The 14,131-nt window shown below is 36.0% G+C and overlaps 1 protein-coding gene across 6 annotated transcripts in view; it reads right to left on the reverse strand.

The window, feature by feature from the left end:
- Positions 1–958: 958 nt before the first annotated feature.
- Positions 959–14,131, reverse strand: part of SPIN1 (spindlin 1) — a 56,822-nt gene continuing 43,649 nt past the window's right edge. For all 6 annotated transcript variants that reach the window (XM_075137041.1, XM_075137042.1, XM_075137037.1 and 3 more), the window contains 3 exons: positions 8,640–8,893; positions 7,390–7,623; positions 959–4,693 (listed from right to left, as the gene is read on the reverse strand). In XM_075137041.1, coding sequence (XP_074993142.1) covers positions 4,494–4,693; positions 7,390–7,623; positions 8,640–8,893 — 688 coding nt within the window. In that variant the 3' untranslated portion in view covers positions 959–4,493. The remainder of the gene's footprint in view (positions 4,694–7,389; positions 7,624–8,639; positions 8,894–14,131) is intronic.

Genomic DNA, 14,131 nt, shown 5'->3' on the forward strand with positions numbered 1-14,131 from the left:
CATAGTCATAAAATGTTAGTTTATCTATTTTTAACATCTATTTAACATAGCCAGCTCACACAGATTAACATCTGCTTTTTGGATGTGATGCTCTTGCTAAAGCTAAGTCTTAGACTCTCCCTAATTGGCAGACGTACACAATATAAATCTTCACTGGGACCAGTCTCTCAGGCAACAGGATGCAATAAACAGGACACCGAACTAAGGGAACTGAAGAGGCTTGGGTATTCATCCCAACTGCATGCTGGCATGCGCCAAGATCTTCAGTATACATCTAATGAGCTTGGTGCCAAAAAATGCATTTTGGGGTATCCATTTAACACTTTCCTCTTTATTATCAGGAAAGATGTAGGAATAAAGAAAATCTGTTCCATATTGAAAGTCTGCCTTGGTTAATTAACAACATAAAATAATTAAGTCTTCATGCATTAATCGGAACAACTTACATGACTTAAAAAAATCTGCAGCATGGTGATCTTCTCTGCTCATCACCTCTAATGTGGATCAACTTTGCTTTTTTATCATCAGTAAAATGTGCTTAATTGAATTTTGAATTTTATTAATTCAAAGCAGACAAATGTATCGCCTAAACACTGCCAAATGCTTCTGCTGTTCCCCACTGCTGAAATATTTTGTGTGCTCTGGAAACAGAGACTCCTTCACAGACTTGCATAATCCCCTAGAGGAGAGTTTTTCTGTGTTTGGTAAAAAGCAGTTTAAGCAGTATGCTTTACCTTAGCCAAGTTCCATCTTATCAGCATTTATACTTACTTGGAAAAAAGAATAAAGATTTGGCTTTGCAAGCAAACTTATTTCATAGGGCAAGTATTATACCAGCCTATATGGCTCAGCATTAAAATAATAAAATCCTTTTTAATTAGAAAACTGGAGAAACTGCTTCTTCACAATCTGAAATCACATCACTACATTTTGCTCATGAGAACAAAGTTTACAGTCATAAGTTGCACATAAAGGGTTTATTTTAAATGTTTTAAGGATAGAGTTACATCATAATTATAAAAATTACTTACAGAATTAAGTAACAGATTTAAAGTGTTTATACTTCTAAATGCAGAGAACAGGGAACTGTCTACATTGTTCAAAATAAAATAAAAATAATGAAACCAAGCTCTAAAGATGAAGTCATTACCTAATTTTAAAATGTGAACACGAAGACCTTTGAACTATACACATACCAAGAACCATCCAAATTGCACTAATGATGTAAAATACAAAAGCACAGCATTTTCAAGGAACCAGAAACTGTTTTTACCATAATTCTTTTCCCTGAAGGAACGAGTCAATTCTATCTGAAGATAAAGCCTTCCTTTTTAAATAATTCACTTAAAGAAGGCTTCTACCTGTTGCAATAAAAAAGGCTTTCCCCATAGTCTACTCCAACATAGTTTAGGGTTTGGCACTCAAAAAGAAAGAAGAAAAATGTAGTGTTTTGCTAATCAACTGTGATTTTATTTTTTCTTTAACAGAATACATGGTCCCTTCAAATGCTGTATTGACACATACAACTGGAAAATTACCTTCCGTTGGCACTATGCTCGTCTCACCGGTGCATTTAATCCTACTAACAACCATTAAAACAGCACAATAAGCAAATTCACAAAAAACTGAACACAAAATAAAAACAGAACAAAACAAAAACCTAAACATTTTAACATGCAACTTTAGTTTGTTACATTGAACGTTCTAACCCTCTAAGCATGCAAAAAAGGATGGTCTGCATTTAAGGTTTTTTTTTTCCTTTTAAAAAGTTTTACATGGCAGCCTGACGTCACACACGCACACACACAATATACAACAATACTACAGCAGGTAAATGTGAAAGGCGAATAACTTTTATACAAAGATCCATGGCTTGTGCCATCACAAGCCCTATGTGATTTTGGAAAGTAATGTTGAACCCCTAGAACAAGGAACCAACATTTAGTTACCAGGGTAACGCAAGCACTGCATGCAGATCTGAAACATGAGCCTAAAACAAAGCCCAAAGCAGATGGGCAGGGAGTGGAATTAGTCTCAAGCCTCAAAAAGGTGGTTTAAGCTATCAATTAAAAAAAAAAAAAAAAAGGAAAGAGGAAAAAAAGATGAAAAGAAATATCCACACAACAGACAACGGGAACATCTAAAAACAACCATAAAATTTACAGTTTATAGATTATACTCTAATTGGCAGAATATGTGGTGTATTCAAGAGGCTTGCAGAAAACCCACAAATGCAAGCCTAATGCTAAAAATGTTCCAGTAGACCTAAACCTCAGATATTTCAAAACAAACCTTGTATTCCTCAGATATATAGCCCAAAGTTCAGTGTACTAGGTTATTCATGTATCTTGTGTATAATCAATACACTCACTCATTCTTGTGCCACAAATATCAACTTGGGCTCATGGAGCCAGGCTCAGCTTTGAGATTTACATGCAGGACTCTTAAGAGTCAATAGAAAACACCTAACAGATCTGCAGGATGAAAACACTGTGTTGCAAATCTGCTCACTTTGTTCAAAACACAAGGAACATTTACGGGTACTTAGTGCTTAAGGACTGCATTGAGAAACTAGTCACTGAAAGACAATAGCCTGCCTTTGGTTGCCCATGATGAAATACTGGACATAATGCAATATAGTAGCAATGGACAAAGAATTAAGGTATCACATTTATATGGAGAGTATTTATTACCATTCAACAGCATAATGAGGCACAAGCCTTAAGGCTAAAATATGAAATCAGGCCAAAAAAATGGACAGAAAGGGGCTTAAACCACTGAGTCTTCAGTATCAAGAATACCCACAATAGAGGTCATCCGGACCTCTGATCTCTGATTAACAGCACCTCTCCTGCATCCTTCCACTAACGGCATAAGGTTGGATATCAGCGTATTTGTTCCTTCCATGAACAGTGTTGACTGTCTTCACATACTGTATTTCTGTGAAGCAGTTCTTTGAAACTTGCAGAGCTCTGCCTTAATGTAACATGACAATTTTGTTGCTATGCTGATCGTTGTTGCAAGTCTGATACTTTTAAAAGCTGCCACACTTAAAAAATCCTAATCTTCATTTACAACTGTCTTGCAAGATTAAAACCGTGAAAGGATTTTGCTGTTGTGGGCTGCTATTTACATCCACAATCTAATGCAGATGACTGAACCACTGAGACTGCCTATAGCTTCCATTAGATAGTACACCACTGGCATGCAGAACTCTAGTGTTCATAGAATGAAATTCACGTTAACAGCATACCTCAAAGCAAGTACAATGTACACCACAAAAGGCAACAACAGGTTTAAGCTGTAGGTTTGTCCGGACACTCCTTATGTGGAAAAGCCAGAAAAAGAGTAAGTTGGGAAGATGCCTTCTTGAACCAAAATAGTTAAAAACAAAGCAAACATACAAACAAAGAAATGCAACAGACTGAGCAGAAGGCAACAAATGCTTCTCCTCCTCTTCAATGTAAAAGGACCCCCATCCCCCCGCCCCTTGGCATGAGATTGTATTTACCATGTAAAATATTAACTACTTTTAGGCTTCTAAGTCCACACACAAACATTCAGGTTGCTAGGTTTTGATATTAAATGAGAGACTACTGATTGCCAATGCGTAGTCTAAAGTCTTCTGAAGTAGCATATATACTGTTAAAGTTGTGGCACCAAGCACTTGGGTTTTGCTAAGAAGTGTGTATAACAAACAAACAAAGTGGTACATTTAGGATTGAAGGCAGCCTTGTTGCATGTATTTTACTGGTTCCTACAACTTGTAAATATGGGCCATTAACCTGTATTTTCTAGTTAACTGGTTATACAGATTAAATATATTTTTATAGTTTAAAGCCTTTTCACTGAAAGGTGCATAATTCAAACACTTGATATCCTACTGCCCTGTGACTACTAAAAATGCATGAGTATTTCCATGTACTGCAAGTTCTTAAAAAGCTAAATTTGAAATAAAGTGTAGAAACACAGCAGATTGATGTTACTTGGGTTAGGCACTCCTCAATGCCGCTCAAACTGTTTAAACCTTTCAGAAAAGTCACCTCTGTCCCAACCCTGAAAACAAGGACTGCCAGTAGCCAAGAAATTAAATTTAATGTTACAAAAGAAGGCATATCAAAATATCAAACTACACTTGCATGTGGCAGTTGAACAGGTGAGTGCAAGGTTGAAGAAAAAGTTAAAATCTATGAAAAAATTTAGATTAATGATTACAATACTAGATCAACTTTACACAGCTTGAATTGCAGCTGTTCTTTGCTTTTAACTCCCTCCTGCCCAAATATATTGACTTCCTTCAAGAAAAGGAGTTCTCTTACACAAAATGTGTCACGTTTGTTTATATTATTCAGAACAAAACAGTTTTGCTGGCAGAGATTGTGGGTTCGCAGGGACATTTAAGCTTTCATTAAACTGGAAAGCAGTCAAGTCTTTGTGTCTACAAATTTTACATTTAATAGTTCCACAAATTTGGCAAAAGTTCACGATGACGTCTAGGATGTCTTCACCAAATCGTAGACATAAATATGGAAATCATCATCAAACTTGATGAAATAGACAGATGGTTTGGCTTCAACTTGATGAATGACCATGCCAGTCCTTTTTGAGCCATCTTCTTTGGCATATTCCACTTGTTTGCCTACCAGGCTGTCCACAACTTCACCTGGTTCCCGTTCTGCAGGAGGTGAGTCATCTGTAACACAAAACCAGTGTGTGTTGGTAGACACTGATTTTTCAATATGGAAGACAACTGCAGAGTCTTCTTTAAAATTCATATGAAACAATCAGAAGTTTTAAATACAGAGTATGTAGAAAATTAGTTTTGTTCAGACAAGCACCTAACGATTGCCATGCTTCTAGAAAATACAGTTACAGAAAAATTTTTAAGTAATACTGTCTTCAGTTTTATTAAGACAAAAATAGCACTTTGATTGGTAAGAAAAGTAAATCTTTTGACACGAAGGTTTACGCACAAGTTATAGAAAATGTCTGTGGATAACTGAATTTAAGCCACCAGTAGAAAAAGGCACTGGGCCTCCCTAGCAGAAAGGCAGCCAAACTAAACCTCCCCCTACCCACACGCATTATTCGAAGTTTCAGTGCATGCATGCCACTGCAACAAAAACATCTCTTCTAAGACGACAGTAAGTGTAAACTCCTTATTAAAAGGGGCTTTTGACTCCACATTGGAATAATGCTGTTGGGAAAGCCTAACCATATTATTTGCTTATCTAGCAAAACCTAGCCAGAAATATCCTTGTATTTTAGATGATGCCAATTACCAAGTGGTTGGTTACAAGCCAATCACAGAACAAATGTGATAAAAGGTGAAAGCACTGTACTGGAGAACTGGAAGCTAACCACACCTTCTTTCTCAGCTTCTCTTTTTTGACTAGTTTAGATAAACTTGTGTTTTGTATTCCAGTGAGGAATCTTCTTAGTAATGGTCAAACCTGATGTGGCTTTTATTCTGGAAATCCTAAGCCTTTAAATTAATGTCTGTTCTAGGCTTGTGTTAAGAATCCCTTACAGATTTCAGCCATTTTCTTTTCAGTTCTGTCAGTTGTGAAAGAACTCCCAAAGGAGAAAAAAAAAAAACAAACAGGAAATCAATAGATTGGCTAGTACTTACACTTAAGATTCTTCCACAAACTTAAAAAATTTCTCTTTCAATTTTTGTTTCAGTTCCTCTATAAATGCACTGTCATACATAGTTATTATCCTCTTAATATCAGTTTTATGTAAAGAGTCTTCCTTGGCAAAGATGCAAGCTAAACTCTTACACTTTCGTTTAGAAGGAATTATGAAGTGTTGACAAAGTTTTAGTTTCAGATCTAGTAATACATTTTCCCCTCACCAGAAAAAATGTAAAAAGAAAATTATCTAAATTTTGGTCTCCTCACATATGCAAAGCCTGTCTTTGAGAAGAGAGAGTTCCCTAGAAATTTTAGTTATAATACTATGGCAAGTTCCACCAAATTCACAGACATAATTCCAGGTATTCTAAAATCTGATTTGAAAAATACTACTCTTAACATCCAATCATTGACTTAAGGACACAATTCAAAAGATTTGGAAAGCATTCAGATACAGGGAAGGTAGCAAATAGTTAGAAGCGTTTTGGAAGAGATAGTCTCATTGTGAGCATGAAGGAAAAAGTGCATTAAAACCAGTTAATTCCTAAATGGAAAGCATATAAGCTCTTTCCTACCCCCACTGCCAAAGGTAGAAGAAAGCAAAGCAGACTTAAAATACATTCAAAGTCGTTTTTAACAGTTAAGACAAAGGACAAATTATTTGAAGGTTCAAATCTGAAAGAACTTGCTTTATTTCTTTAGGAAGAAGGTGGTCACTTTTTTGCATTAACGTGTGGCTCACTCTTTACAAGCAGCAGATACGTTGCTTTTTGTGAGTGGAGGGGGAAAAAAAAATCTAAACACAGATGATTACTATAGATGTTATGCAAATAAGCGCCACTTGTTTATTTAGCCAGCAGACTGCTATCAGTGCTGGATCTGAAGGAAGACAGTCTTAAACTCAACAAAATAATTGTAACTAATACTTATGTAAAGCACTATGTTGCCAACCACTACAGTTATCCGATTACTAATTTTCTTTAAAGCCCAGATTGCCTCTGTCAAAGAAGTGTGTTTTAGGTACACAGAAGAACTAAAAACAAAGTATTCTTTACAAGCTTTTTTCCTCCTTTTTGTACTGGCTATCCAAATCTCTTGAAAAATATTGATTCTGTGAAAATAATTCTACACTAATAGGAAAAGCCCTGATGACTTTCACTTTAAGTAGTCCCTCCTAATCTACCGAAGTATTTTTCTTGCTAGTATGTTGCAACATGTGAGAGAAAATGAATTTTAAAAAGATTAGTACTACTTTCCCCCAAGAAACTACTCAGAAGTTTTTCACACTGAAAACACCAACCCCAACAAAATGAATCTGACTATATTAGTAGACCCCAAAATACTATTCCCACAAGAACTGCTTCAGAAACACAAATCAAGAGGCATCTCAAAGAGCTGTGATATTTCTACAAGAAAACAAAGTGGAAATCTTCTGGTTTGTCAGTTTCCATTAAAAAAATCCAAGCATAAACTCTTTCATAGTATGTACATATTTTCAGCAGAATTAGCAATAATTACGGAAAATGCTTTTCCTACATATGTCACTGCTGATAAAAGTAAAATATTTCAGAAGTTAACACAGATGTGCTATAACATGTTAGTTGTGATACTTAAAAAAAAAAAGAATAATTAAAGAGAATAAGAGATTAAAGATCTTTGTTTGTCAACTCTCCGGTCCATAAATAAGCCACAGTCAAACGTTACTATAAAAAGCTGCCACGTTCCAGAAGAAAACAGTAACTGGCCTACTTACTCGAATCAGGCATAATGCGAAGGTCACCTTCTTTATAATCATCTAAGAGTTGGTACATGTACAAGACGGGATCTTTCTCGTAGGTAATATAAAACCATGTGTTCATAATAGGAGCTCGAGCCAAAACCATCCCCCTCCATTCATCTTTTGAGCCGTCTTCTGTCTCAAACATGTGTTCCACAGCTTTACCAATCATTGTGTCTGCCAGGTGGGCATCACTAATTCGAGATGAAGCTGAAATGACAGCATTTCGTAAGTTCATTCAAAAGCAGAGATACATCTTTGTGAAAAATAATCTTTACCATGATTCATAAATAAATTTGATTGGAAGTTAGTCAACTCATATACACAACAAACACTGTCCATTCCCGACCGTTTACTACTGAAGAACTGCAGAACTTCAGAACTTCAGTGTTGTTAAAATAACAATATATCATTGTACTCCCTACGATTAAACAATCATAATGCAAGGTAAAGGGAGATCAATTGAGGCCACAGCAGTGAAGACTCTTTGTATTTTAGCTAGACACTGGAGGGAGCGAAGCAGGCAGGGGAGAAGAGGAAGAGAGGCCCATCACAGAACAGTTCTATGAAGTTATTAATGAAACTTTGGGGTTTGGTTCCCCCTAACGCCACTCTAGAGACTGCTACCAACTGCTCTCCAGTCAGAAGAAGCAACAGCTTATGCTGTTTATAAACTAGCAATTACTTGGGTAAATATTGAACTTTGCAGTTTGAAAAACCTGCAGTTTAACAATCCAGTGCTAATTCTGAAAATCAAAAGCTTTGTTACCAATTGAGTTATTTCACTTAGAAAATGCCTTTTCCCCCAATTATTAAAAGTATTTAGGTGAAGTACATGAGGAAAAATGTGACATTACTGTTAGACACATACAGACAACACAGCCAAGAGGGCTTAGAGTTTAAGTTTTAACAGAAATATCAATGTTAACTTTACATATAGTTCTTAGGGATAAGACTCTAAACAAAAACTACAGATTGTGCTGCATACTACTTAAAGACAGAAGACAGCACTGCACTCATTAGTATCATCAAATCTTCGTGGAATCAAGAAAATTTAAACAGAGCATTTAGATTACCTGCCATGTGACAAAAATGAATTTGAATAGTAACATTTAAGTGGTCAGATGCTATCTTGGCGGAAGTCTGGAGAGATTAGCAGAGAACATTTAATAGCAAATGTCAGCTTATATGTATGTGAATTTAGGAGAAAAACCCAAAACACTTACCAACTCTGTCTGGAAGAACTTCAAGTGCTGAAACTCTTTCATCTTTGTGCAGTTCTAGTCCATACACACAGTCAAATCCATCATACTTTATAAGATAGAGAGAGGGATTTACAGGAACTTGATCAAGAACTGTGCCCTTCCATTGTGTTACAGGTCCACTCCCTTCTTTCCATCCATGCTGTATTCTGCAGCCTACAATATTTCTTCGTGGCTGAGAAATAGGTTTGCTTGGTCCCACATTGTTTCTATGCTTTCTGTACACAGATACAAACATAATATTAAACAAGTACATACACATTGAATATTCTACTCCAGACAAGAGTTGTATGCTTTAAGACGGCAATCTATTTTATAGCTTAGTGCACCTTATTCAAATTAGGGTATACAGCACGTTACACTATATTGGAAAAAAGAAAAACCCCCTAAAAAGTAGCGAAACATTTTTGATGTGCTTTATAAGGCAGTTTCCTAACAATCTTTTCTAAAACTACCTTGCTTAAGCAAAAAGAACTGTTTTAGCCCCTTGCTACACTGAATGTCAAAAGCAAAACTCACCTGATCAGGTCTCAAAGCACAAGGTTACCTGGCAGTATTGTAACTTTACTACCTTGTTGCTCTCTGCAGAATAGTAAACACAACTTCTGCCCCAGGAGGAAGAAGTCAGTGGAAACATTACCAGTGGCTGACTAAAATTCTTCCAAGACATTTGTTTTCCCTAACCTGTGTTTTCACCTGAAGGAAATTTAGCTTCTTTCTGCATTTACAGGTATTTTTGACTCCAAGTATTTTCAAAGACACACGGTAGCAACAACACTTCCCTAGCATTCCTTTTCAGTATAGCACAAGAAAAATGATATGTAATGGTAATGGCAATAGAAGGGATACTCCTTAATGTGGAAAATAAATTACATACACTTTTTTGTCCTTCCTCTATTTTCACGGAAGTTGCATGGAAATTACCTCTGGTGAATAACAGTTGTTGTTCTGAACAACAGCTATGTAAGCTATTTGACAGTTTAAAAGCCCTGAAAGTGTTATGCAAGTTTTTTCCTACCCAGTTATTAAAAACACTAATTAACAATTCTGAATACAAATGGAAGAAACTAAGGAACATTATGACAGTATATTTGTGATAAGAAATGAATAATATATCTATTTTAGCATGTTACGATGCACTTATTCATTCCTGAAAAGATTATTTAGAGGGTTGCCTGATCAAAATTCTCATGAATGTCAACTAGTTGTAAAATAAATCTTTGGGTTACTAGGTGTACCACACTTCATTTAAATGGCAATAAAATATGCACACCATTAGAATGCTTAAAAGCAGCATCTAAAAGAGAAAATCAGTTGCAGAAAACAATATTCTTCCTTAGATTAGAGATAGTGACCAAAGAGAAACGTCTCCAGGAACGATGAATGCTCTCAGAGAAGTCCCTATATGATCCAAAAAAGACAAACAACAATCATACCACTGAAATCCTGGAAGCAGTCTTGCAGAATAATGCACTCACTGCGTGACATTGGAATGCATAATGCTGAAGATGTAATCATAACTATAAAAACCAAGAAGTATGATTCCTTCAGTAGCTTGTCCCACCTCCAGACTTTCATTCACCATGAAGATCTTAGCAGTGGGTTTTGTCAAATTTCACTTTTGTTATCATTTGACCTTTTCAGCAAGATCAAACTGCAGTTTTTGTATTACTAACTTTAATAGCACAGATTATTATAGGAACTCCAACCTCTTCCAGTTAAGAGGCACTCTCCCACAAAGCTGGTTTTAATTTCATGTAGAAATTAGAACATATTTTCAAATTCTAGTTCTTGCTCAAGTGTATTTTTTTTATTCTTTTTAAAAAAATTGTAATAGTCTCATTAATAGTTTAATATTACAAAATGAGATCAAAGATCTGGTTCTTGGCACAATAAAAATGAGTTTGTTTTGCATGCAATTAACTTATTTAGTTCTAATGAATCATAGTTCCATTCTACAGCAGAATAAAGGCAACTGAAGATAAAAAAGGTTACAATAGATAAAATAATGCCAGCTTTAAACAGTCCATCTATGCTGCTAACCATCTCATTGTTGAAAAAGGTAAAAATAACACTGTTCATGTTCAACCTCACAGTCAATTTCACTTTCTGTCTATTAAGCATAATCCGCTCTAATGTTTAAATTGGAACAATTAAGTGAAAAGCTTTACACTCATTTTAAAAAACATGATGGAAAAAGACTACATAACTGAGTTCAAACTGGTAACTACCTTTAAAATGCTTCAGAGAGCAAAAAGCATTACAAATTTAATTACAAGTCAAGTACCCGCCAGGTGTACAGTTCAAATTTTTGTTTGAAGGTTGTACTACTGAACAGCCATTCACTCTCATTTGCAGTGGGCTCACACTGTGAGAAATGAGATTTTCAAACTAGTAAATTACCATGGAAAACCTACTTCTTCTTGCATCTGAACATGGGGTGAGAAAGCAAGCATACGTTTCTAACTACCAACAGATAATAGCTATGAATATACCTCCATGTAAGACAACCAAGTAATCAACTCAAACCTCGTCTCCCTAACAGTGTGCTGCTATGTCTGTGATACACCAAATAATACAAATGTACATAAGCTTCTATGATGCTATATCCAGAAGGCCCAAGACAATTTTTTCCTTCTGTTTCTTTAGAATTATCTTTAAAATTCTACAAATTTGCTCTTGAAGATTGGACAACAGTTTTCCTAGACACGTAAAACACAGAGCCAGGAAAACCAGAAAATAGCAAGCTCTGGAAATAGCTCTTGACGCCTCAGACATATCCTCATTGTAAATGGCCCTTCAATCCCCAAAAGCTTCAGATCCTCTTCCTTATCTTGAATGCAGTAAGTTGGTAAGTAAAACCTAGTTATGTTAAAAGGTTTCATTATCAGAACCAGATACTTTACAGACTACACCGGCAGAAAGAAATCTTCCCAGATTTTAAAGCTGTATGTATATTTGGCACTGCTACCAGGGAAACCAACTGCATGGACTGGTAGCAGAAAAAACAACTGTTCCTTCAGGGTTGTGCTTAAAAGACAAACTAGCATTTATAAAAAGCAGAATGGCAACTCCCAATAACCTACCAATTAAAGTTATCCATTTAGGTTTCGTTGTTTGTGGTGTTTTGTGTTCCCCCCCAATCTCATCTCAGAAAACTACCACAGGATAGAACTAAGGAAAAAAACGGAAGGGTGAAAGAAAACCATACCCCTCAGATGTGAAAAACAGAAGGAATACTATAACACAGTATAAAGCAATAGAGTAGCAATAGTCGGTACAATTTCAAGTCTTTTATGGTGCCAAGCAGAAAAGTTATTAAAAATAGGACCTAAAATTTATTACAGTTGCGATCTTATTACAGACTATCATTAATAGCAGAATGGTGATGACAGAATTGTTATTAATTACTTTTCACAATACTCAGACTATAAGGCACATTAGTTGAGGCAAAAGTTTTAAAGTACTTTCTCACTCCCTCAAAAGCCATCGTAGAGTTGTGAGCTTAATTTTCAGATGCTGCAGGAACTAAGATTACAAGTTAGCTTATAGTGGGATCAGAAATTCAAAATGGTTAAGTTCACTTGTAGTTAAATTGCAAGTATAAGCTGTGCCTCAAAGTCCTTGAATTGCCAACTACAAGAAATCTGGAAAGCCTTTGAAGAAAGGATTGTTTTATACTTACACTATTTCTTGTACTCTTTCCTTATGCACCAAGGGTGGAAAGAATGAGATCTGGGAGATTACTGACTGATCTGATGCCAGTGAGGTCAGCTTCATAACGGCAGAGATCACCAGTACCCATTGACAGAGCACTTGGAAGAACTGCCCTATAACCACGGGAACCCTTTCAAAAAGGCTCAACAGTTAACTACCATTTAGTAAAGAAGAGTTCAGAAGACTCACTGCTCATTCTATCACATCCTCAATTATTGAGTCATGCCCTGTTCCATCCTCTTGGCTCCTTCCTCTGCCACAAACCTTCCGAAGCTAGTTTAAAATCTCCTCGATGGCCTTCGAGTGCCAGTAGGCTTGTTCCTCTTTTTCTTTAAATGAGGAGTAACTAAATAAATAACTAAATCAGTGACAATGTATGCATTACTAACTCATAGTCTACCATAACAGCTCAGAGTAGTATCAGCATATATTTATTACACGGTCATTCATATCCTACTTGTTTGTGGTAAAATAGTATGGTCTACCGCTCTGCCTCATTCTCAGACAAGTCAGTGAGCAGCACACAAGAAATCATCTTGGTTTGGTACAAAAAACCTTCACTAAATAATTAATAAAAAATTGAACTAGGCTAAATTAACATAAAACTAAACTGGATGCTTAAGTTAAATGCCTCAAAATCATGTCACTTAGGATCAAAACTTCTTATGCCCCATAAAAACCTTTATGCTAACAAGTTTATAGCCTATTTAGGTATTTAAATAAGTGTATACCACCACAATAATAAAGACAAATCTAGCCACCCTCAAGTACAAAAGGCAACCCACCTCTGATAGTCTTCCCATCATACACTCCTTTCTCTGAGCGGTTGAAAGAGAACAAGAGAAATTAAGTTTTAACCAACTCTACCTGCCCCTAGACAAATAAATGTTTCTCTTTGCCTTCTATGAAGATAGACAAGAATGGATAGTGATGAGCTGGTGGAAGGGATTAGAGTAGTTTTACACCGAGTGTTGTCTCTGGGAAACAGTTAACACTGTTAGCAGTGATTAACTATGTTAATTGTAGAAAATACACGTACTGAACAAATTGCTTTCGATTGAGGCACCACTGTGCGACTTTACACTAAAACACAACTAGTAACATTTTAGTAAGTTTCATACTTACCCAGCTTAGATTTCTCCCACCAGAGATGTAGCCAGATATGGCATCTCGCTGTTTGACACTAAGACCAATTATGCTCAGCATATTATCTCTATTTTCACACAGCTACTCACCAATGTTCAGCTGCTACTATTTAAAAATGTTGTAGAGGGAAAAATACATGCCATGAATGTGTAGGAGAAGCAGGTATTCTTCACACACAAATAGCTTCCTTACAGAGTAGATTTCAGTATATTCTTCATTTTAGAAAGATGAAAAGTCCTTTTCAAAACTACAGTTGTAGTGAATGCAAGATTAGGTATTTTTAAGATTATTTCCAGACAGAATTATCAGTAAGCATGCTTTGCAGTTTTTATTGGCCTGGTGACAATGCGTGAACTCTGTGCCAGAGAACAGAAATCCTACAGTACACGTGGCTAATTTCTGGCTCGCAGCTCCTTCTCTCTGAATTCCAGAAAGAGTTACAAAATTGTATTCAAGGACAATTTCATATTCACTGTCAAAACGATATTTAAAACTCTCTTTGTGGTGCATTCTTTCCTACCACCCTCCTGAAAGAATTAGAATCTGACTCTACACACATATACAGACTGACAATTATTCCACATGATTTTCAA

This window comes from Calonectris borealis, chromosome Z (assembly GCF_964195595.1).
Source record: "Calonectris borealis chromosome Z, bCalBor7.hap1.2, whole genome shotgun sequence".
In the NCBI taxonomy this organism is placed as follows: domain Eukaryota; kingdom Metazoa; phylum Chordata; class Aves; order Procellariiformes; family Procellariidae; genus Calonectris; species Calonectris borealis.